Genomic DNA, 21,492 nt, shown 5'->3' with positions numbered 1-21,492 from the left:
AGGAAAAGGCAGGACTCACCAATTGTAATCCAGTCGAGACTGATGAAGCTGCTGCTGTTTCAGGAGGAGTTTTGTCTCCTGCTGGGCCAGCAGATGCTGAAGGCGCTCCTTTTCAATTTCCAGCTCCATTTTCTGAAGCATAAGTTGCTGCCTTCTATCTTCTGAGAGTTGCTTTTTGATATCCGTTTCACTAGGCTGCAGCGCCCCGTGGCCACGCAACAGAGATGCCCAGGAAAGCCCACAACAACTGCATGATTCCAGATGAGTCTTGGAATGTTGAGGGGCCACGTTTGTAGGATGGCTCTCTTGAATGTGATCTGCATTGTCAGCAAGTCTGTGACCACAGCACTGACTAGACAGGGCGGCCTTAAGGTGTTGGCATTCCTTCGTCCTCAGCTCCTCTGGTGCAGTTTTCTCTGTAGGAACTGCATCTACTAGCTTTCTTCCTGGGGATCCATAACTACACGTCGTGGTCTCTGATGGCACCTTGCCCACATCCTTTTTGGGATAATGAAGAGCTGCTGGTTTCAAAGAATTATTCCTAAACTCTGCAAGGGATTCTGAAGATAGGTCCTGATTTGCAGACTTAGGCCTTTGCTTGGTTTGATAGTAGGTTTGTGGTTTGGCTACACTCAGGTAGGAACCATCCAGTTCCATAGACGAAGACCGGAGAGCGCCTTTCCTATTGGATACCTAAAAGGAACCACAAGATCACTTGTCAAATAAGAGCACAATAGAGGGAGTTATTTCTTTTGGCTTTTCAGAAATCAGCGACATACAGTTATCCAGACAAAGCTGTGTTTTTGTCTTCTTAATTAATAAACAACAGTATTCACACAGCTAAAGAGACATGTGCCACAAAGCTAAACTCATTTCCAAATAATCTACACTTCAGTAAATCCAGGAGGATGAGAAAAAGAAAGTGTTGCCACTCGCCACTTAAGCAAGACTTCAGGAGTTGCAAATAATGGAGATTACATAACATCAACTTTGAGAAGAGGAAAAACATTAAATGCTAACATCTTAAAATGTTTAATTTTGAATACTAAGCCAAGAAATCTATTCAGCCACCTTAAATACTCTTTGATTGGCCATTACACAGCATGAGATGTGATGTAAAACATTTCACCTTATACTGAATAGGATGTTACCTACTGCTAGAAATTTGATGTTTTTATAAATGTCTTTTCAACACACATATAAAACCAAGCGCTTTCAACAAAATATGATTCTAATCAAAAGCAGTTATTTAAATACAAAACACTGAATTTCAGCTATAAACATAAGTGATTTTTCAATTAAGCTGTTCAAGTGATTACAGTCTGATAGAACTCAGGCAGAAAGGAAGCAGTTGCAAATCACCTTTGACAGGCCAATAGAATGAGCTTTCCCAGCATTTTAGCCTCAAGCCTGTTCTATGAGGGAGAGCAAAACTTAGTTTATAGCAATGATTCTCAAGCTTAAGCATGTATCAGTCACCTGGGGGCTTGTTAAATGTGAACTGCTTGGCTTAATCCCCAGAGTTTCCAATTCAGTCACCCTAGAGCAGAGTCGGGGGAGCTGCATTTTTCACAAGTCCCCCGGGTGATGCAGCTAATCTGGAACCACACTTGAGAACCACTGGTCTGTATCACAGGCCAGCTGACTCCTCCTGTGTCCCTCTTCTAAGGACCATTTTGATTACATCAGGCGTACCCAGGCAATCCTGGATAATTTCCTTTTCTCAAGATCCTTAGTCACAACTGGAAAGTCCCTTGTCAGGCAAAGTCGCTTGTGCCATATAAACTAACATTCACAGGTTCCAAGATTTAGGACATGAACGTATTAGGAGGCCATTATTCAGTCTGCCACAACTTCTTTTAAAATTAAAACTAATTCAGAAACAGTTGACATGGTTATCTATTCTAGAGATCTCTAGCAGAAGGCGAAAAATCCCACCCCAATTTACTTTGCAATATTGAAAATGATAAACTGATTGATAGAAAGTGTGAACTGTTAATAGATATATAGCAATACTATGCTTCGTATCCTATGGTAAAAAGGGCTATTACAATGACTGAAGATTTTAAGTGAGTTTCTAAAGTGAATGTTTCTAATGTTAAAGGAATTCTGTTTAAATGAGAATGAGCCACATCTGGGGAGAAGACTTGGGCCTCTCTTCAAAGAAGACATGCACTCTTGTATGCTGAGCAGATGACGAACCACTGTCTTTTTAAATTTTTTTAAAGTCCAGTAACTTAAATCAACTATTTTATATCATCATATATTTTCTAATCCATGTATCATTAATATAACAATAGCAAGGATGTATGTATTATTTTGCACTCTCATTTTTGTTCCTTACTATTTACATATATGCATTTTTAGGCAGTGACAGCTTACACTTACTTTAATAGTACTGATTGCTACATTATTCACAAATTTCAGTTATTTGGAATACTTACAAAGTTTTTTTGTAGTTAACTTTTATGCTTTTGAGATGCACTACAATTTAATGATTTGCATGCATGCTTTGCTCAAAGAGAAGAATGCTTTGCCAGTTACCTGCTGGGTGACTGTGCATGCTGGCAGGCAGAATTCTGCGGTGGTCCCCAAGATTCTCATCCTCTTGGTGTACCCACCCTGTATTATCTCCTCCCCTTGAGCGTGGGTAGAACTTGTGAATATGACCAGCTATCAAGTCTGTGATTATGTTACAGTATATGGCAAAGAGGACTTTACAGATGTAACCAAGACTCCTAATCTCCTCACTTTGAATGAATAAAAAGCGAGATTCTCTTGTGTGGGTCAGACCTAGTCACATAAGCCCTTTAATAGTGGGTCTGGTGCTCTACCCAGGGTTAGAGAGTCTCCTGCTGGCATTGAGGAAATAAGCTATCACATTGTGGGAGGGCTAATGGAGGGGCTTACGTGGCAATGACCTCTGGAGCAGAAGGCAGTTTCCAGCCAACAGTGAGCAAGAAAACGAGCCACCTATCATACAAATGCCAGAAAATAAATCCTGCCAACAAACTTGTGAGCTTGGAAGAGGACCTAGAGCTCCCGACTGAACGCAGCCCAGCTGCCATCTTGACTGCAGCCTTCTGCGACCCTGAGCCCAGGACCCAACTAAGCTCTGCCAGACTCTTGACTCACAGAAGCTGTGACAATACACGTGTGTTGTTTTAAGCTGTGAAGTTTGTAGTAATTCGTTAAACACCAATAAAAGGCTAATATAGCATATTATTCAACTTGCCTGAGCCTCGGGTCCCTCAACAGTAAAACAGGGATTAAAACAGCACCTAAATCAAAACTGAACGTGGTGGTGAGGCAGATGGGCAGTTATCAAGGGTGCTAATGTATAAGGGTACGAATTTACAAAAAGGAAAAGCAAACCTTTTATTTACCCAAACTTCTTCGAGGAGAATATTGGGTGTGTATGTTGTGTGTGTGTGTGTGTGGATGGGGGTGAGACTCCCCCAAAGGCATCTTCAGTTACAACAGATCACCTCTTGAACTGTCTTAAAAAAGAAGGAGTTCAGTTATCTATCTTTATGTTGCTACTGAGAGGTTTGTAAGTTGGGCCAGAGTTGAATTGCTTGAGATAACAGAGAGGTTCTTCAACTTCCTCCTTCATACAAAGGACGTCAGTCTTCCACTAACACCTTGCACTGCCTCTTCAGGATTGTTGCGATGATTAGATGAGATCATTCATGTAAGTGCTTTGGACAGTGCTTAATACAAAGTTCTTAAAGATATTTTTAAAAAATGTTTCCTATTATTATCACTGACTTCCCTGCCGCAACAATTTCTGAAGGCAGGGGCTATATTTACTCCTCTGTATGTACTGGGGCTTGCACATAGTACATTCTCAATAACTATGAGTTGACTGTATCAGCTTAACAGAAAAATTCAAGCTGGGTTACAGGTCACAGTAGCTCGAGAAAAGAAAATTAGAATCCATGATTAGGCTGAATCATGAGCGACTAAGGAAGAAGAGAGGAGAAATAGAAAACCCCGTGTTAGAATCTGAACGTAAGAAATTATTTTATTAGTGGAGTTAAGACAAACATTGCCTCTGGGACACATGGAAGTCACAGTGGGCCTAAATGAAACAGACGTATTTTTCTTTCTGGGGCTGCTCCATGCTTTTTATATGATATTTACAAATATAACTTCTCTTAACTAAGGCTTAAACCAGCAACAAATCCCAAACTGCTATCTCTGCCATATGGCTTTGATATGAATTTTTCAGATATAAAACATTAACTTGGATACCGTTAGATTTTTTTTTAAAATGGAGGCATACTTTATACTTTATATATAACAAAATGCACAGATCTTAAGCATACAGCTTGGTGAATTTTTACACTTGCATTTATCCACGTAGTCATCACCGAGATCAACTTACAGAACATTCCTATTACTACAGAAAGGTCCTTGCTGCCCTTTCTAGTCAATATATCTCCCCACACTTCTAGGGGTAACCATTATTCTGATTTCTATGATCACAGATTAGTGTTGCCTATGCTGAACTTCAAATAAATGAAATCAGTGTGCTACTATTTTGTACCTGGTTTCTTAAACTCAACATAATTTTTGAGTGTCGCCTATGCTGTTGTATCAATAGTTCATTCTTTTTTTATTGCTGCAAAGTACTTCATTGTATGAATATTGCAAAATATGTTTATATACTCTTATTGGCTTCAGTTGTTTCCAGTTTAGGGCTATTATAAATAAAACCGCTTTGAATATTCTCATACAAGCCTTTTTTGATACACGCATTTATTCCTCTTGGTCACAGGGTAAGTGAATATTTGACTTTCTTAGAAAACAGCTAGTAAGTTTCCCAAAGTGGTCATTCGATTTCACATCCCCATCAGCAAATTAAGAGAGTTCCAGTTGCTTTACATTCACAGTAACACTTCATAGTGTGTTTCATTTTTAGTCAATCTGGTGTGTGTGTAGTGAAATCTCACTGTGGTTTTATTCTATATTTCCCTGATATGTAATGCTATCAATGAACTTATGCTTCTTGGTTATTTGGATATCTTCTTTTATGAAGTTCTGTTGAAATCAATCTTTAAATAATTCAAAAAAAATTTAAAGGACTGAAAATGAGAAATGAAAAATGAAGGTCAGGGAATACAATTTCATGTAAATTATTTCTGATGAGAGAACTTAGCTTTAGATAGATGGTCACCTTCATTGACCACTGAAGCAGAACACACTCCCAGAACGCCCTGCCACTTTGGCTGTTCTTAACTCAGAGTTCACCACATCCTATGCTAAATGTTTTACATATTCAACGTGTATTCTTAACAACAACTCTATAAGGTAGTTACTATAATTACCATTTTACAGATGAGAACATGAAGTTCAAGGAATCAACACAACTTTCCCAAGGTCACATCAACACCATACGTGAGACATGGGACTATGTCTCACTCCAAATCTTCCATTACTTCCTGCTGTAGATCTTTTAAAAAAAATTCTTTAATATGGAATAGAATAAACATAGAAAAGCACACAAAACAATCATGATCTGCTAAGAGAATAACCACAAGGCAGTGTCCATGTAACTACCACCCAAGAAACAGAACACTGCCTGTACGCAGGGGGCCCTTGGTGGTCCTGCACAATCGCTAGTCTCTACCTTTCTTGCCAAAGGGAATGACTATCTTGACTTTAATGGGAATAACTTCTTTGCTGTAATACTTCCCTGCCTAAATATCCATTCTAGAGTTCAGTTTTACCTGCTTATTTTTAAAGTATAAACAAAATCACATGACACACATTCTTTTGTGCCTAATGTCTTTCATCCAACCTCGTATTTGTGAAGTTCATACATGGTGCTGCATGTGGCTGGAATTTGTTCATTTTCATAGCTATATAGCAGGGTCAGCAATTTACTTCTGCAAAGGGTCAGACAATAAACATTTTAAACATTACAGCCCAGACAGTCTTTGTCATAACTACTCAGTTCTGCTTCCGTAGTGTGAAAGCAAGAGATAATACATAAATGAATGACTATTTTAATAAAACCTTATTTGTGGACATTGAAATTTGAATTTCATGTCATTTTCCCATTTCATGAAATATACTTTTTCTTCCAGCCATTTAAAAAGTTAAAACCATTCTTAGCTCCTGAGCCATACAAAATGATGCAGTTGGCTAGATTTGGTCTGCCACAGTTTGCCAATTGAACTTGATAATTATAGAGTGTTCTTCTAATTAAAGGAGTCTGAATATGCTAAAGATGTGCTCAAAATTCAATAAGCAAATTGAACAATATGACTTGGGATGTGCTATCTATTTACATGTTTTATGTGTGACGAAAATGAGTTGGATGGAGTGCTTAATTAGAAACCAACAGAATGATATTTAGCAGAAAAGCTACAGAAGAACACACCTAGGCAGGAAAAACACACTGCATAAACTTTTAAAGTTTAGACAGAAAATGATCTATGGATCACAACAGATAAAGAAGTTCAAAACGGTAGCATATTAGGATTTATCTTCACAATCTTGGCTACAACTTGAGACTTTAGAATGTGGCAGAAATGAAGCCAATAAAATCTTTGACAAGGCATGCTCTGGGACCCACAGCACAAAAGAAAGACCAGGAGAAAATGCAAGCAATATTATGACAGAGTAGGAGCATAATGTCTCCTAACTGGGGTAGACACAGGCTAATGACTAAATTAAAAACAATGCAAAATGTATAAGGTTTAAATAAAGTATGAAAGACTTAGCTTGGACTCAATGAAGAATTTTCTGATCCTGAAGGTTAGTAAATTTCTGAGTTGGTAGAAGGTTTTCTGAATCTTTAAGATATCTTTTTAAAATATGACAAAGGCTTTAAAAGACTTTATAGAAAATAAAGATGTCTGTATCATAAACATTTATGATATCATCCTGTATGCATGTATGCATGCACACACAGGTGTGTAAGTACATACATGGTACACGCACCCTACGGTAATCCAGGGCTTTCCTGTTCTCACATAATAAAAAAAATAACAACTGTAGTAGTGCTTTGTGAAATTCCATCAACAAGTGAACAGTGATGTTTTATAAATTTCTGCAAATCATTTTTATAAGCCTGGCCAATCTCTGCTATGAGCCATATGGAGAGAGGTGAACAAAACTGCAGTAATTATTTCTTGCAACAGGTTGTTATTTACTTTGCATAATTAGGAAGAGATTACTTACAATGCATGTATGAGTTGTTAACCACAGGATTAGTCAACAGCACCAACAGCTCTTATTGGTATTCATTTCTCTGATGGTAAATAATAATTTACTATCCTGGCAAGCACCCTATTACCAATCCTCATGTTCCCACTGATAGCCTGAGAAGAATAAAAATCTTAACGTTATAACTTCAGAACCTTCCCCCGTGCTCTTTATTTTATCGTGAAGTCAGAAATTCAAGAACTAGATAAATATCTCTAAGCCTAAACTACTGTATGTGGGGCTGGTCATTATATTACCCAGAACACTTGGAGTTGATGTGAAATAAGGCACAGAACACCACGCTGCGTTTTCAGTCGAGCTTATGCGAACCAGTTGTCAAGCTGACAGAAGCTACGGAATGCAACAGCTGCACTGTGTGGTTTGCCAAAGTCTCATCCCAAATAAATGTTCATTCTCCCCAGCGCAATTAACTCTCCTGTACTGGCAGATTTTGCTAGAAGATCATCAAGGTAGATTACCTTCTAGCGTAGTGAACTAAATACTTACAGGTGTTCTATCATCAGTTGTAACTTATAAACTTTTGCATTTAGCAAGACATCCAGGCAAATGAATCATCTAATTTATGAATTATTTATAAGAAATTCACAGCATGCTCCTGGCGTCATCCATGGCCTTTTCCAGGTCATATGACACCAATTAGAGCTGAATTTTAAATTATTCAATAACCTGAACTCTCTTGTCATTTAACATATAGATACCAATGCAGTAAACAAGTTTAACCTAATGGGCCCTTGAGGTTTAAGTTTCTGCACTGCACAGCAGCTGAAGCTGTAGGCCATCAATGGAAGAGAAAAATAACAGAATGAGGCAATCAAACACATTTGCAAGGCTCTAATAACTTATTCTAGCTCCCATAGGGATTGTGGCACGACCCAGGATTATTTAATCTAAAAGACATTAAAGTCAATAATTACAAGATTTAAAAGAATACAGGCACACCAGAACGTATAAAAGACAGAATACTAGTAACAGATACCAAATGCTGTACCAACTCTTAGGATACGTACATCATAGGCCTGCCAAAATTTTTAACATTAACTATCAGACTCAGAAAATGCTAAACCTCATATTTTTTAATCATCACTGCATTTTCTGAAAGGTGGAATGTGTTGATTTGCTATAAAAATGAACAGAGAATATGGAATAACTGACAGTATACTTGAAGTCGAAAGACCTTGATTAGAATTCCAGTCCCGTTATTTAGGAGTTCCGTTATTTTTGGCAAGTCACTTTGGATCTCTTAGGCAGTTTAGATGTTTGTAAAACAGAGGGTTGGGTTTGATGATCTCTGTAATTTATGCTGTCCTTAAGAGCTGAAAAAGCCAGGGACCGGGTTGTCGTATCCCAAGGAAATGAGACAAAAGAAAGGCACTGGATGAGAAATTATACCAATCAGTAAATGTTCACCTATCAACTCACAGATGTACTACAAAATTACTGAGTGTCCATTGACTCTATTTCCCCTAGCAAATTCCGTGTTTTAACATTACTGTCTTATATGACTTACATGTTGAAGAACTTAAAACAGCATCTTAATTTATCTCTCTGGTCACTAAGTCTGAAAGAGATACAAATGAAGATTGAATAAGACGAAAAACTAGTTGTGAGGAGAGTCCTAAATATTTTGATGGGATGGGACAACCACTGACCACAGAAATATGTAATAGTGGTCCTGATTCAAATCATTTTCACGTATATGATCATAATTGCTAAAAAAAAAAAAGCTTTACACATGATTTTCTAAATCTACAAGAGGAAACAGATGCACAAGGCTATTTTAAGTTATTTAATGAAGGTCAGAAAGAAGATAAAATAAATTTATAGAGAAAATGAGACAAAGGCAAATTAGAAGCAAAGAGGACACTCTTCATAGGTCAAAATGAAAACAAGATGTATTGAATAATAAAGCCAACTGGTCCTTGGATTCAGTTAGGGATGCAGCACAAGAAAATGATCGAGTGCTGTGAAATCATTATGAATGAGCATGGCCTAAAGACATAAAACAATGAATGGTTGGTGAACATCTGGATTGAAGGCCAAACAGCAAAATAACTGAGAACAACCTTCTTCACAAAGAGAAAGCTCTATCAATATGCGACGACCTTCAGTGTGAATCACCAAATCCTGTAGAAGTGGCTCCTCTTCATGCTCATTATGGCTGGCTTAGTGCTTTCAAATACCTCTTCATCTGTCTCGCAAAGGTACGCGGGTAGATGAGAAGTTGCAAAAGAATTTCTAGCAGTGATACAGGAATTAAAGAAGGCAACACACTGGATTAAAGTTTCAATTCTGATGAAACAGATAGATGTTATAATGGTATGCTTCAAAAGACACGTATCTCAAATGACCAAGATCGAAGGCCAAAAGATTAATTTACAGAATGTGTAGTGCCAATTTCTAATCTAGGTTCCTAAGCCACACCCTTCCACAGTTGGTAATACAACTTTCCGTCTCATTTCAGGTAACTACTTCTGCCACATCACAATAATTTACAAGCTGCACCTCTTAAAACACTCACATCAATAAGCAAACTCCAGGTCTGTTTTAAGGTGAAGGGCCATATTTATTGAATAACCCATGTATTTACTTCTAACATTTAACATTGTGTAAACCTGTGCTACTATTTTTATTAGGCTAAGTATTGCTTAAAGTTCTTGAGTGTTGTAGTCCTAATCCCATTTTTCCCATAAGCCTTGTGTTCTTTATGGTGTGGTTTTGCATAGCGTGGTTATTTTCAACATACAACTATGTCACATTCTCCTCTACCATTTTTGTGCTATCTCCAAATCCCAATAAAGGAAGGGAGACAATGGATAAAATCCAGAGTTAGTGTCCTTGAAAAAGTACCTGCATTCTCCATAAATCCAGGGACTACTATATATTTTCAAGAAGTTGAAAAGGGATACCTTGTAACTGAATAACGAGTATGTCTGAGAATTCCTCTCTTCCTCAAAAAGGGAATGCTGAACAGTTTAGGCTACTGGACTCCCAAATAGTTTTAGCTTCTTTATTCACAGAGGAGCCTAAGGTTGAGTTAGAAATGAAGTTAGAAAGCACAATGCTTGAAGTGTTATAGTGCATGACTTACGAAATTGAAGGTCAAAACTACTACCCTTGATGTTTAAGATGTCTCGAAATATGCTACTTGCTTCTTATTTTGAGAGATTCACCTTATGTATTTCTTATGTAATCTTCACCTTATGTAGTATTTCTTCACCTTTTGTAGTCAAGCATGTGGAATCAACAAAGGTGCCATTTTGCTTGCCATGGATAGCTTAATTTAAAATTCTTTTACAGTACTACGAGCTTAGAAAACAGCAATGTCTACAAGGCTCTAAAATACATCTTCCATTTGCTATTATGTAGTAATGTTACTTAGTAAATATACATACTGTGGTTCAAACTAAATATGTAGGTACTTCAGGACTTAAAAGAATTCAGGATGACAAAGTACATTACTCAGCTCAACATCTTTAAAATAACTCACTTAAACATTTACAAATGTATACAACCCAAGCACGTTTAGCGTTTAATTCTTGTCTAGCATTCTAAATCTCACCAACAATGAATATTCCTTTCATGTGTTTCTAATACAGTATTTAGCAACCTTAGGCTCCTCTGTGAATAAAGAAGCTAAAACTATTTGGAAGTCTAGTAGCCTAAACACAAACAAGCACCAAATTCTCTCCTAGGAGCCATCTCTGTAAGTTCAATGTATGTCATATGTATTTATGCACATTTTTCTACTTTATAACATTTTCATGGCTCTCAATTTACTCACAGCATGAGTGTGAGGTATTAAGGAACAGCTCTTGAAATCATATAGCAGCCTTGATTTATATCATATAGTTCTGAGTTAATATACTTACATATTTAAGAAAAATTGAAAAGTACTCACAGTATAAATAAAAAGTTGGTACAGTATACCAAGGGAAGAAAACTTCTAGAGTTAGGAAACAATATACATTAACAGTCATGAGTATTTAAACATTGTATTATAGTTAATTTCACATTTAAAAAAATCTAAGATAATTGTATTTTTCATAGGAATTAGCTGTTTTATTCTACTAACAGTCCAGAGAAGGAAGGATAGAAATATGGGCATATATAAGCATAAAGTAATATATATATGTAAAGATGTACATGGCACACATGTCTACAGATATTAATTTCAATCTAAAGTAAATTTCTTTTCTAATCTGTGAACTGTCAAACACAGAGAATTATGGAGCACAGGTGGCTTGGGTTCCCACCCCCCATTCCGTTCCTCCTGTAAAGATGCTGTGATCCTTCTAGAAAAAGGTAGAAGACAAAAGATTGTATTTTCTGGAAGATATAATTATTTAAGGAATCTATCCAAGTGCCAACAAAAGGAAACTTATTTGTATATAACTTTCAATGCTTAGCTTACTGCAATAAGACTCCTATAGACTGAATAAAATATAATTTTTTAAAAAAACCAAATATATTTGGTGGTTTAACTATAATTAAACTGCATTATAGCATTAAGAAAAATAGCCACATTATAGTATCAGCAAACTAATTTGGTCTAAAAATGATACTTTAGTGATACAATAACTTCCTGTCCCCTTCTGTTTTACACTAACTGTAACGGTTCTGGATAGTTCTACTTATGTAAGTCCCTAGCACAAACATCTAGCTCCTGATGTAATCAAAAGCAGAAAAACTGAATGTGGGAATTCTGGGGTGGCAGAGTGAGAAGCTCAATAAAGCTTCTTTCCCTTCTAAAATCATACTAAATTATGAAAAAAATCCCATTCTATTACCGTGGGAATTAAACAAAGGCATACAACGAATTAAGAAGCACTTATTCAAGCTAAACCTTGGGTAAGAATAGGGAGAGAGTGCAGCATTTTAGACTGGGGCTGTGCTCCCGTGTCCGCTCCCCGCTAGATAGGAAAGGTAGATGCAGAGGGTAGGGCAAGTCTTGAAAACTCGCAGTGTAACTCAAGGAGCCTGACTTGATTTGCAGTGAAGTGTGGAAAACTGCCACACCCCTGAGAGTTGTAGAAACAACAGTGACCTTTGTGACAATTAGGATAACCGATGTTGCAGCTAGCCTGAGGATGGATTCCTGGAGGAGCAAGCAATTGATTGGTAGAGCAGTTAGAAATTTAACAGGGAGACTAAGGAATGAGACAGCAGCAAAGAGCCTTGATAAGATCCCAGTAAACTGGATGATATGGAAGGTAGTATGATGTGTGCACACTCAGCAGAGTCTAGACAGGGCTTTACCTATTTACCTGTCTCTGAGTGTGAGATCTTATGCACATGTAGAGAAGATGAAAAGACATGGCAGAAAGTAAATATATTCCCCAACTCACAAACAGATCCATTGGCAAAGGGTGGAAGTCATCCCGACTCAAAGTATTTGATCACAGCCTACCACCAATCATTACCTATTTGCTAATTAACTGTCTCTAAAGGCACTTTGCTATCTAAACAGAACACAGCAGCAGAAACAACCCGCCAGTCTCTGGGTGGTGAAGGTCTCCTAAGACTGCAATACCGTCCTGGGACTTCAGCCACCTCTGATTTTAAAGCCATCATTTTAAAATCTGAATAGGGAGTATAGTGGGTCATTGAGGGTCTAAATCGGGGCTCACTCCTAGTAAATTCTCATTATTTATGAATTTTGAAACATTAAAATCTATATCCCCTATCTATACTCCATTAAGGAAAGTGTCTATTTACACTCCATTAAGAATTTAACCAGAAATGCTGTAAGACAAGAAGAGAAATTGGCAGTTCTTATATTCCTGTCAACAGCAGCTCTGCCTTTCTTAAAATCCTCCCTGACCTCAATTTCATTGGGGCACACACCTGAGTGGGTCCCTGCCAGGTCAAGTGCCAACCAAACTCTTCAATTTGAAAAAAAAAAAAAAAAGCATTTAAGGAACATTCATGCTGTAACTGATGCAAGGTAGCTTTCAGGAAACCCTCTTCTTAACACCGAAACAAACAAACACTAAGAAATCCTACCAAACAATTTTTAGAAGCTGGGAAATGCCTTCTGTAGAGTCAGAAGTTGGTAGTTGTGTTAAGGACATTTTTCCTTCTTAAAAAGAAAAGTTTCTTATACAATAGGTTTCATTACAGGAATGTATTGATTGAAACTAGTTTCATTGCCACTAATGTTCTGCTTAATTTTAAAGATAACATAATATTGAACAGAATAATGTGTTCTATTAATGTTTTATTGAAACAGTAAACTGATTTATTGCATTTGTTTGTCCAAATAAGCACGCAGATCATTTGCCATAAATCTTCTTGAGTCTAAACAGAAGGCTGAGATGCAACTGGATAAAAATAAAAAGTTATCATAAAACATAATGAAAAATCCAATTTGAAAATTAAGCAGTGCACTGCCCAGCTTCCTGCTTTGTTTAGAGTCTGAAGCTTGCAATAAAGATGAAAGAGCTGCTCTAGTTTGCTTTAAACGGCTATTGTGAGTCTTCATTTGAGGGAAAAAAAACTATACAAATAATTAAAATCTGTTACAGGAAGTCTGGTTATTTAGCTTCTGAGGCAATTCACTCTAATCTCATTGCTTGCACACTTTAAAATAAAATAGCTTATTTTTTATCTAAAAATACTTTTTGATTTGAACTTCATTTTGTGGGGGCAAGGGAGGGCAGAACTTCACAGATTTGTGTTCGCAAACTAAAATACTTGTCCCCGAGCTTTAAGTTTCCAGTGAGCCTACTCAAATCCTTCCTCTGTGTATGTATTTCACACAGGGGCCGGCACGTACACCAGGTGATACGTGAGAGGACGCCACGAGGGCACTCCTCTAAGAACAGTGATCCGCACGCCCCTTGGAAGAGCCAGGGGATAAGGCTATGTTCTACTGCATATTTGCCACTGATTCTGTGTAAGCTTAGTCCTTCATCTGCAGCTGATTCCCCTCAGGTGGAAAGCTGCTGAAGACCTCGTCTACATTATTTCCTATTTTGAAAAATTCTTGTTTTCTAAATTTATGTATGGCATTCTAGATGTTAGGAAGCCTAACTTGTCTTGTAATCCTTTAAATTAACTTTGAAAAAGAGAAGGTATTTAACTCTTTTCAAGAAATAGCAATGTTTGCAGCACTAATTTAATAGCAGTATTATAGAAACTGAAATATACTGACTTCGGGATTGCTGGATTTAAGAGTTCAACGTTTAAATCACCAGAATTTATTAAGCAACACTCAAGAGTGCAATTATACTCCAGCTTACAGAATCCCCGCCACCTGGGAAAATTCTTCGTCTACTGTGTAACATACCATAACTCACTGAACAGTCCCTTACTGATGGAAGCAGATACTGCGCTGACCATTGAGGCATGTCCTACTCCACCCTCCATTTAATTGTAAAAAGTGGGAGGCTACAAATCACATATTCCAGACTCCCGTCCAGCCAGAGCCCTGGAAGTCAAACAGGTTCTGCTTATTTCACATGATCTTGGAGGTCTTCTTTCATTTGTCTCTTCCAGCAAGGACAATGGTGAAAACGTTAGAATTCCCTCCAGCCATGCCAAAACAGGGGGACATTTTTCAGTGTTTCGGGTAAGAAGCAGCAGTGAGGCAGCAGCAGAAGCACCAGTGACTTGTTGACTCGGCTTCCCAATGCCTTGGTCTTACTGGTGGGAGTCTATTCTGCGGTTTCCTGGGTGTTCAGAGATCATTATGGCAGCATTAGATGCATTGTTCCTGGTTCCAGTATAGCTCCAGTGAGGCTCTCAGAGCATTATGCCCCAAGTATATTAGTTCTATATCGTCTGAAGTCACCACTGGAAGTCCAACATAAAACCCGCTGCTTAAGCCCTTTCAAAGATTGTATTCTTAGTATAAACTTCCTTCGTGCTTAAAATATCTTGAGTGGTTTGTTTCCCACATGACTGTAATACTGATTGCCATAAAATTTTATTTTACAATGATTCACTCATTCGTGAAGAGGCTAGGCTCCCATGAAGCAATCATTCTGCCACTTGTTCATTAACAATGCATGAACTGTTATACCTGTAAATAAGCATGAATTTCTTTCCCACATTATCTTTTCATTTTGATGTCCAGTGTTAGTCTGTAAAACATCTACAGTGGTTTGTATCACATAAGACAATATTGATACAGGCAGTGAGAGACAGCCGATTCATCCTGTACACAGATGACATAAACTACGGTACTGATAAATATCGTACTGTAGCTGTATTTTCTCTTCTTTGTGATCTTGTTAATAATATTTTCTTTTCTCTAGCTTACTTTATTGTAAGAATATGATATATAGTTACACATAACATACAAAATACATGTTATTCGACTGTTTATGTTATCAGTAAGAGGCAACAGTGGGCTCCTATAGCAGTTAAGTTTTAGGGGAGCCAAAAGTTACATACAGATTTTCAGCTGCGTGGGGGGTTAGGAAACCCGTAATCCCCACGTTGTTCAAGGCTCAACTCTATTCAAATACCAGAGAAATCAAGTGCTTAAGACAACAAAAATAAAGATGTAAATTTCTCTAAAGCAAAACAGAATCCTAACTATTTAGAGAAACAGGTCCTAAGACTTTAACTAATTTCCAAATACTCAAATACCACTGTGGCATACAATTTGCTTAACTTCTCCATCTGTGGCAGGCAGCTATTCAGATGGCCCCAGTGATCACAGCCTGTCTCCTGGTACTTGCGCCTCTGTGTGTGAACATCTCCTGCATGTAGGCAGGACATGACTTGCTTCTAATACAGCAGAGGTGATGAAATGTCACTCCCCAGTTAGGTTACATAAAACAGCACCTTCTGTCTTGCCAGTAGACTACTGCCTTCTTGGCTTACCTGTTTTGATGAAATAAGCAGCCACACTGGAGAGGTCTAGATGACAAGGAACTAAGGTTGGCCTCCAGCCAATAGCCTGGTGGGAACTGAGGCCAGCATCCCAAAAGCCCACAAGGAACTGATTCTTCCCAACTACCTGTGAGCATGGAAATAGATCCTCACCCAGTCAAGTCTTCAGATGAGACTCCAGCCTCTGTCAACACGTTTGTCATAGCCTATGGGAGACCCTGAAGCACAGGAACCAGCCAAGATTTGACTGGATTCCTGACCCACAGAACTGTGGGATAATAAGTGTCTTTGAAGCTGCTACCTTTTGTAGCAATCTGTCACAGAGAATAGATAACTAATACACCATCTAAGAATATCTCATAGTCTTATTGTATTAATTAGATGACATATTAAATATGCAAAACTAAATTACTTACAATACAGATACTAGCTGGTTAGTTCTGCTCATGCTCTAGTTAAGTAACTTGTGGCGTTCCAGCCAACAGCTGGGAGGACGTAGTTTGTTTAGAATATAAAACAAATTTTTGTAGCAAAGAATTTTAGAGTAGCTTATATCCTGTACTTTAGTTTCATTATATTTTTTAAATTAACAGATATTTTAAGAGCAGTTTTAGATTTAAACATTGAGCAGTCAGAATTTGACACAACATTGTAGAACGACTATAACTCAATAAAAAAGATGTTTAAAAAAAATTAAGCAGTTAGTTCGCATATACTCCCTCTCCCCCCTTCATGGTTTCCCTGATTGTTAACATCTTCCATTAGAGTAGTAAATTTGTAACAACCGATTAACCAATATTGATGCATTATTACCTAAACTACCTAAAATCCAGGCTACATTAGGGTTCACCCTGTGTCTTTGTGTTATGTAGTTCTATGGGTCTTGACAAGTGTTTATTCATCCCTCGTGCCCTCTCCTTGAGCCCTGTCTGCATAGTTTCTCCTCTACCACACATTTTGGGGTGTGATCTCCCACATAATACAGCTTACTCTTTCCAGACCAGATAGCACAGTGAGTCAGCCAGGAAATGAGACTAAGTCCTCATGCTTCTCATGCTCTTCATTAGAGTCATTCTCATTTTCTTTATTATAGTTGTCCTTATTTACATTTCGGCTAGTTCTTCTGCATTTTGATAAAGCGTTGCCTTCTTTGCTCGGTCTCTCTTGATGGACATTTAGGTGGCTTCCATGTCTTGGTTATTGTAAGTAGTGCTGCCATGAACACTGGGGTGCATGTATCTTTTTGAATTAGAGTTTTCTCAGGATATATGCCCAGGAGTGGGATTGCTGGATCATATGGTAACTCTTATTTTAAGTTTTTTAAGGAATCTCCATACTGTTTTCCATAGTGGCTGCACCAAGTTACATTCCCACCAACAGTGTAGAAGGGTTCTCTTTCCTCCATACCCTCTCTAGCATTTATTTATAGATTTTTTAATGATGGCCATTCTGACCAGTGTGATGTCATATCTCACTATAGTTTTGATTTGCATTTCTCTGATAATTAAGAGATATTGAGCATCTTTCCTTGTGCCTATTATAAGCCATTTGTATGTCTTCACTAGAGAAATGCCTGTTTAGGTCTTCAGCCCATTTTGTGATTGGGTTGTTTGTTTTTTTCCTATTGAGCTATATGAACTATTTCTATATTCTGGAAATTAAACCGTTGTCAGTTCCATCACTTGCAAATATTTTCTCTGAGTCTGTAGGTTGTCTTTTCTTTTTGTTTATGGTTTCTTTCACTGTGCAAAAACTTGTAAGTTTAACTAGGTCCCATTTGTTTATTTTTTTATAAATAAGCTTTTATTTTTATAAAAAAGCTTTTTTTTTCTATTGCCTTAGTAGACTGACCTAGGAAAACATTGCTATGATTTATGTCAGAGAATGCTTTACCTATGTTCTCGGAGATTTATGGTCTCCTGTCTGTGTCTAAGTCTTTAAAGTCTTTTTCTTTTCTTATGAAGGATTTCATGTATCATAAAAGTAATACTCTGTTCTCTTAATTAAAGGCAATACTTGTGATTACTATTAATTACATAAGACTAGATGGTATGTTGTGATCAGCGTTCAAGCTCAGGTGGTCACTGCAGTATGTGTAAAAAACACTGCACCTGAAGGAGATCAAAACCTGGTACTGATGATAACCAATATATGAAGTTAGGTTTCAAAAAAGGTGTTCTAAATGTTGGAATAATATTAAAGTTACTTTTTGTGCATGGCGTGAAGGGTCTAAATCGATCTTTTCTGCACATCTCCAACTGTCCTATCAATGCTTGTTGAAAAGATTATTCTTTCCCCATTGAATTGCCTTTGCATCTTTGTTGAAAATCAATTGACCATAATTGCTAGAGTTTATTTCTGAATTCACAGTTCTGTTTCATTGATCTATATGTCCATCATTAGCTTTCTATTTCTGTATAACAAATTACCACAAACGTAGTGGTTTACAGTAACACAAATTTATTACCTCGCATTTCTGTAGGTCTGGAGCTCAGGCAGGCTTGGCTAGAATCTTTGCTTAGTGTCTCACAAGACTGAAATCAGGATTATCAGCTCGGCAGGTCTCTAATTGGAAATATCTGAGGAAGAACCTGCTTGCAAGTTCATTCAGGTTGTTGACAGAATACAGTTCCATGTGGTTGTAAGACTTAAATTATATTTTCTTGCTGTTGGTCAGAGACCATTCTTGGCTTCTAACCCCTTCCACCTCTAAAGCCAGCAATGGTATTTGAATCCTTCTTATGCTTCAAATCTCTCTTTCCCTTTTGCTCCCACCTGGGGAAAACGCTCCACTTTTCTCATGTAATTAGGTTAGGCACATCAAAATAATCTTTTTACTATACAACATAACATAGTCATGGGAGTAAAACCATTTCACCAGGAGTCAAAAGTCATACAAGTCAGGTTATAATTCTATCTCTGTACCTTTAGTGTAAACATTAAAATTAGAAAGAGTGATCTTACACTTTACTGTTCTCTCTCAAATTGTTTTTGACTATTATTGTTCCTTTGCAGGATCATCTTACCAATTTTTGCAAAAAAGAAAATGTCAAACTCTGCTGGAAATCTGATAGAGATTGCAACAAACCTATAGACTAATTTAGGAAAAATTGTCATTTTAACAACATTGAGTCTTGCAATCCATGAACATGGAATAATTTCTTAGATCTTTAATTTCTCTCAGCAATGTTTTGTTATTTTCAGTGTTTTTATTGTGCTGCTTTTATTAAATATATCCGTTTTTGAATTGTTCATCGGTAGCACATAGAAATGACTTTTGCATACTAATCTGTATCCTGCAACCTTGCTGAACTTGTTTGTTAATTCTATCAGTTTTTTAGGGGGATTCCTTAAGAATTTCTACATACAGGATCATGTTGTCTATGGATAAAGACAGTTTTATTCCAGCAATACATAAGAAATTTGCTCCAATAGAGCTCCCTCTGTCCCCTCCATTTGTGCAAATACACATACACATACGCACGTACAACATCTTTATATCTTATGAGCTCAACAACAATACAGTTTTATAATTATTGTTTTATTCGGGTGTCTTTTAAGTTATTTAAGAAAAGAGAGACACATAACTACTTTTACCAGCGATCGACTTCTTTGTGTGACTTTGAGTTACTGTTTTATGTCATTTTCTTTCATCTGAACATACTTACATTAGCATTTATTTTAAGGCAGGTAAGCTAGCAATGAATTTTCTGTCTATTTATTTAGGAATGTCTTTATGTCACTTTCATCTCTGAAGGACAGTTTTGCTTGACTGCTGGTTTTTGGTTTTTTTTTCAGCGTTTTGAAATATGCCATCCCACTGCCTCTTTCCTCTACTGTTTCTGATGAGAAGTCGGCTGTTAATCACATTGTTCTATCTACAAACCTTTTACGGGGCGAGGAGCTTGGGAGTACACTGAGTCAGACATTATACTACAGATACCCAAAGAGGATAACACCTTTGATTTGGTTTCTTTGTCACTTAGTGAGCACATAAAGAAGACATCTAACTTTACCACATCCTTCTTCAGGCTCAAGTGTTCATAGTGATGCCCTTCCTAACAGGAAGTGGGCTTGTCGACCAAAATCACCCAGTTCCCATGAGGGTGAGTGAGAAGGTGCTTATCTCTGCGCAGCTAAGAGAAGCCCATCAGAAAGAACAAATCAGACAGCACAGGAGACAAGGTGACAATCTTCATTTGGCATTCAAAAAGAAACTTATTTTCCCTCTTTAGGTTCAAAGAGGCCTATAGGTGGCCTCAATTTCATTTTCATTGTATATAAGACACGATCTAAAGTCTGACCACCAGACACATTCTGAAAACATGGTTTTATAAATTTTCTTATGATTAAGTCAAAATGAAAATTCAAAAGTATCTCCTTTTGAGAGCATACTTTCTCCATACCTTTGATCAACAATTTCTTTCTAGTATTTGTGATTTTTTTTTTCAGGTTTCCTTCTCAAGGTTTAGCTTAGGAGAGGCAGTGTTAACTATGATTGGTCTCTAGGGAAACCTCCAAGAATCACTAGCTTAAATATTAAACACTAATATTTGAGAAAGTTTTATTTTTCACCAATTTCAGAAATAGATAGAAAAAGGGTTAGGCCTCCTTATCTGGTTGTCCTTAGATTCCCCTTAATGACTATTTCTTAACTCTCAGTCTATGTCCTTAACTACTGCCAACTGAAAAATCCCCCCCTCTCGCCTCCAACATGCTTGCCAAGTGGGCCGCCCTTCATTTCTGTGCCCTTGCACACATCTCTGTCATGGAGAGGGAGGGGCTACAAAAGCAAAACCAAAGGGCATCAATCTGATCTTCATGCTACAATTTTCTGTAGTCCACCCATGAGAGCACCAGGCAAGGGCCACCCTCACGACTCCCTGCCCTTTTCCCCTGTGGCAGGAGAGATCCAGACAAACAACTAAGATTAACCATCATTTTCTTCTGTCCCATTTTATAGCCTAGGTTTTCAGAAAACAGAACAAAAGAAAATATTTCAAGTTAAAATACAAATAAACCATTCATAGTATGACCATTTCCTATAAATGTTATGACTTCAGAAAAAAAGGGGGGGGATCTGTTAAAAGTCTAAGCTATACCATATTCCAGTGAAATTCTTCTTCTTTCTTTTTTCTTTCTACTCTTCCATATGTCCAAACTTGAGGATCAAAATTGGAATTTTCTTGGCCAAAATTCTTAGCTCTTTTGAGACAGCTGTCTCTAGGTTGAACAAAACAGTTCAACCATAGAAAGTTTACAGAAAACCATTCAGGACATGTTACTATTCAAAGGGAGAGGATACATTTTAACTGGTACAGTATCCATGTTTTAATACTAATATGAATGACTGACCCTACTATATAGTTTTTTTCTACAATGTTTTAATACAAAGGCTATTCTCATCCATTT

At 37.3% G+C, this 21,492-nt stretch overlaps 1 protein-coding gene across 2 annotated transcripts in view; it reads right to left on the bottom strand.

Moving 5' to 3' along the window:
* The window catches only part of KIAA1328 (KIAA1328 ortholog), a 161,884-nt gene that overhangs the window by 66,565 nt on the left and 73,827 nt on the right, over positions 1 to 21,492 (bottom strand). For both annotated transcript variants that reach the window (XM_074352265.1, XM_074352266.1), the window contains one exon: positions 20 to 693. In XM_074352265.1, coding sequence (XP_074208366.1) covers positions 20 to 693 — 674 coding nt within the window. The remainder of the gene's footprint in view (positions 1 to 19; positions 694 to 21,492) is intronic.

Source organism: Camelus bactrianus, chromosome 24, assembly GCF_048773025.1.
Source record: "Camelus bactrianus isolate YW-2024 breed Bactrian camel chromosome 24, ASM4877302v1, whole genome shotgun sequence".
Lineage (NCBI taxonomy): Eukaryota > Metazoa > Chordata > Mammalia > Artiodactyla > Camelidae > Camelus > Camelus bactrianus.
This window is presented reverse-complemented; position numbering and strand designations above follow the sequence as displayed.